A 4,794-nucleotide genomic window follows, 5' to 3' on the forward strand; every position below is an offset into this window, starting at 1 on the left:
AAAATTCCCCACAAGATCTGACGGCTAATAAAAATCAGACGTGATCAGACATGTAAGTACTGCTAAGTACTCCGAGTACTAACCCAATCACCGTAAAACAGCTCTATTGGCTTTGCTATATGTCTGAACAGCAGGTCATCAATCATGCACAAGAAGATTGTAGGTTTCATGGGATACAAAATTGAAGGAAAAAGAGTGTTGCGGAAATATCTATGAAAAATTATCTATGCACGAATTATCTTGAGCGTATTTTTAAGTTTCAATTGCATAGCATTCCTTGTCAGTCTACTTCATGCATGTGTTGGAGACAGAGCTCGACGAGCATAACGAGGCAATAAACAATAGTGAACAGTGTGCATAGGAGACAACATTTCATTGCCCAATGCAACATGACTATTTTATTAGCTATGGTATAGCATCAAATATGATCATATTTAGCACATGCATGGCTTCTAACCCTCTAAAGGCATCTTCAATGGTTGTAAGATAGTTGTTGGTAGATTTTGCCACATAGAATTTTTAATGATGTGTCATATAATAAATGAGGGAAGAGAGAAATGTTGTATGTACATGAACCAACACCCTTTGCACAAACTCCAATGTAGAATGAGAGAGCACCTTATTTATTATCTCACATCCTATTGGGCAAACTACATACAACCCATTGGAGTTGTTGTATGTTAAGGTGTTGGTTGATGACATGATATATTTTACCAACAAACTAACATACAATCTGTTGGAGATGCCCTAAATTGTTCCCGCCATCAAACTAAACTGTTCCTGCCATGCAATAGTTTACTCACCATGCACATATTTCCATACGCGATGTCGTGAGATGAACGGTTCTGAGCATGGGTTCGGGTGGACCATGGTCCCAAGCAATATTTTCGGACCTGGACGGCAGCCATGACAGGATGCCGAAGATGACATCGGAAGGGAGGTAAGGCGGCGGCGGCGACTCGGTGGTGAGAATCCGCTTTGCCGTCCGCGGCCGAGGAGGAGATGCCGGGACATCGTCGGCAGATCGTTTGATCGCCATGGTTGAATTGATGTGCCTTATTTATAAAGGCTTTGAGGCGCAAAGACGAGCTATATATGGTTCCGGACGATCGGCGCTCAAACATGCCTGAGGTAGGTTCTGGTGGGTTATATATATGGACCGGGATTTTGGAATTCTAGCGTGAGACGGTTTGGATTCCGATTCGGCGAACTCAGGCACAGCCCCGCAGGCATCTGAATCCGCATCGTCTTCTTTCCACCCGCTATAATTTGCGTTCTCTAAATCTGGGGTATGCCGCGACCACAAATTACAGACAGTACGTATTCATAACTGTGCGCCGAGCGCTGATTACAAGCATTCATATTCATATATCGACATATATAGGGAGCGAGATGGCTCGCGGGCACATACATACGGAACAGACGACACGCGTATAGTACGAAATAAGCATACCTAGGAACGTACTCCGTATATGTTACTTTCACTTGCTGAAATCGATGGTGCCCGTGGAGAGCACGTTATCCCCGGTGGTGGGGTGCGCCGCCGGCACGTCGTCCACCACGGAGCCCCCCTGCTGCCAGACGTGGGTGAACTTGCTCCCCTTCCCGGGCAGCGCGACCGTCGCGTACACGACCATCTCCTTGCCGTTCTTGGCGTACTCGGCCGCCACGTCCGACACGGGGAACGCCAGCTCGGCGCCGTCCGCGGGCGCCATGGACGGCGCGTAGCTGTCCAGCATCGTCGGGTACGCGACGAGGCTGCCGTTGGAATGCCGGAACGCCACCACGGCCTGCGTGCCCACCATGCCCGTGCCGTTGGGGTTGAGCCCCCACGCCACCCACCCGCCGGCCTTGCTCGTCTGCGGCGCGCGGAACGCCACGGCGACCGAGTTGCCCTCGGCCGTGTAGTTGTAGTGCAGCGTGGTGCCGAGGCGCGGCAGGGCGGTGCACGACGCGTAGAGCTGGTTGCTCGAGAAGGTGTGGCTCGCGCATGACGACGACGCCTGTGCGTTGGCCGGAGAGAATGATGAGGCGGCGATGGCCGCGAGCAGGAAGAGGGAGAGAGACATGGCCGCAGTGCCAGTGGAGTGGAGAGCTGAAGCTGCCATTTCTTGGGAGAAAATGATGGAGTTGCTGTCTGTGGAGTGTGGAGTGGCACAATGAGATGGTACTGGCTAGCTAGTGCAGTGGGGTTAGAGGAAAGGAGATGGGGGTTTTAAAGGGGCTAGGGTTTGGTGGGGAAGATGAGAGTTGCTTGGAAATGTACAAGTGACACAAGTGAACCACGTCTGACATGGGATCAACTGGGTAGGTGACCTACATATTGGATCACCGGCCATTGTACTTATCGGACGGCAATACTCGTGGAACGTTAGTTGGCGTCATGCTGGAGTGGTAAGAGCATGTATAATGGTAGACGCTTATCTAGGTGCTTAAACAGAAAACAATAAATAGCAAAAGGTTTAAAAATCCCCAAGCGTTATCTGCTCCAACGCTGGAGCTAACCATGGGCGCTAAATACGTGTGAAAAACAGCGCTCGTGCCTCATCTCGTGGGCTAAAAAGAGGCAAGCGCTCGCTGCCTTTCTTTGCGTCGCTGCGGCTCCGGGCGCCAGGAATCGAGGACGTAACCGACGATCGGACTGGAAATTATTCCTAGCGTCCACCCTTAGCGCCTAGCGTTGAAGATGCCCTAAATAGCTCCGCGCAGCATACCGCAACCGAAATACTCTCTCCATCTGAGAATTAACAAATCCTTAGTTGATTTTATAAATTTGTTTATAAGTATGTAAAAATGTCCACTTTTTGTGTTGATTAGTTCAGTTAGTGTGAAAGTATATAGTACTATTGTGTGGACCCAGAAATAGCTAAATCTTGGTTGAATAGATCTAAGAAAATGTTTACCGTATTGTAACAATATGTTCATCTTGTGCAACAATATGCAAGGGTCTGTTCAAAAAAAATTATAAAACCTTGCACGGGTTTTACGTCGGATCGACTGAGGAGAATATCAAATGTTTGTTGGAAATTACGCATCTGTAGTTGTTGTATATTTACCGCTCAGTGCCCTTGTAAAATATTTTGAAAATAGTTAAATGATTTTATTATATATTTTTGGAAACATATCTAAGCATTTTGAGAATAGTTAATCGATATTGTCGTAGTATTTTGCTGAATTCTGTAGTATTATTTAATATATGTATGGATGATAATTTCTTACTCCCTCTATTTAGATATATTATAACCGAGCATCTTACCAGCCCTCCCAGGCTATCAGTGTTTGCAGTCGTTGGATCGTTATTTTTGGATGTTTCAACCGTCCGATTCGCTGTGAACCAAACCACCGAGCGCTAATCCACAGGGCCGTGAAACTGGGCTTAATGGGCTTTAATCCAGCATAGGGCGAAGTACAGACACAGCGACGGTTCAGCAACAACCTGATTCACCTCTTCTGCTTCTTCAACCTTGGCACGCCCATGATCTCGCGATTAGGGTTTTGTTTGCCGCCGCCACTCCTCTCCTCATGCGTCGTCGACAGCTGCAGCCACCCCGCCGCCTCCTCCTTCCCTCTCTTGGTCCCTTTCCAAGTTTGTCCGCGTCGCCTCCCATCCTCCTTGCTGCGTTCGTCCATCATCTTCTCTCCTCCTTGTCCCGTGGTTCACACTTCTCTTGACTTCACAACGGCGAAACCCTTCTCATCTCATGGTTGCACGAGGAAACTGTGACGAGCACTCCCCGTCTGTCTTGGTGGCGTGAGGGATCTCCTCTTGCGTCGTCTCACGACGGCCGTCGAGCAGGTATAAACATCAGTTTCTACATTTTAGATAGGCCAGCAAGGTAAATTTTCACCATGGAGAAGACTGAATCATGGTTTCTCTTTGTTGTGCACTATCCTTTAGTGAAGTCCAAAATATTTCACCTGACAGGCAGAATTGAGGGAACTAGAATGGGGCAAGGACCTTTATGCATCGGCTAACACAACAACAGTGCCCAGTGACATTCACTTGACCTTCGATTCCAACCTTAAAGTCCAAGGTCCTGCTTTCGCAGTATTTTGCGTTGCCTTTTATACATTACCAACAATGTGCTTTCTTTCTGGCTGCATAACAACACTTTGTGGTCTGGACTCTGGAATATGCCTGCAACAATCGAGTCAAAATGAATATTTACTGAAGTTTGCAGCATTTATGTAAACTGCAGTTTTTGATCTGTCATACCACCATTGTTTTTAGATGTATGAATTAACGCCTATTTTCTTTCTCCCATTTACAGCGCAAAGAAGTTGGAAATTTCTGTAGTCCCCAAGTAAATCATTGATTGATTATATATTGCTCTTTGGTTTAGAAAAATTAAAACATACTCCCTCTTTGTGCTATATATACCGCTCAATATTCGTTGCTATCAATAATAGAATTGATAGTGTGTGTGATTTCCCTCTTTGTGCACAAATATTTAACTTGCATTTTGATATTGGCCATCCTTTGGTTACTACATACTTATCCAGATGACTGTAGCAAGTCTTTTTTTGGTGGAACTATAGGAAGTCTCTGTTTCATAGCATTCTATCATTGCTTTCCTTTCCTCTAGAACAAGAACACAAAGTATTTTATGAGATCTTTGGCTCTTCCTACATGAAATTTGCCATGTAACTATGGTTCCTGAAAGTACAACATAAATTTGTTTATCTAGACTCATATGATTTATTACTTGGACAAATAGCGTAAGCATATTGGCCTATGGCAATGTTGCTGCAGATTCCAGTGTTCGCATTTGCCACCTTGATTTCCCTTTTAGA

At 46.1% G+C, this 4,794-nt stretch overlaps 1 protein-coding gene across 1 annotated transcript; it reads right to left on the reverse strand.

Moving 5' to 3' along the window:
- Nucleotides 1-1,292: 1,292 nt before the first annotated feature.
- Nucleotides 1,293-2,170, reverse strand: LOC119353472 (cytochrome b561 and DOMON domain-containing protein At5g47530-like). Its single transcript, XM_037620094.1, has one exon. It carries the CDS (start codon nucleotides 2,106-2,108, stop codon nucleotides 1,482-1,484), a length of 627 nt encoding a protein of 208 aa, XP_037475991.1. The 5' UTR covers nucleotides 2,109-2,170; the 3' UTR covers nucleotides 1,293-1,481.
- Between the last annotated feature and the right edge of the window lie 2,624 nt (nucleotides 2,171-4,794).

Source organism: Triticum dicoccoides, chromosome 2A (assembly GCF_002162155.2).
Source record: "Triticum dicoccoides isolate Atlit2015 ecotype Zavitan chromosome 2A, WEW_v2.0, whole genome shotgun sequence".
In the NCBI taxonomy this organism is placed as follows: Eukaryota; Viridiplantae; Streptophyta; class Magnoliopsida; order Poales; family Poaceae; genus Triticum; species Triticum dicoccoides.

Bases quoted from the DNA above. Each gene is read 5' to 3' on its own strand.
- LOC119353472 (XM_037620094.1), bottom strand. From the start codon at position 2,108: ATGGCAGCTTCAGCTCTCCACTCCACTGGCACTGCGGCCATGTCTCTC.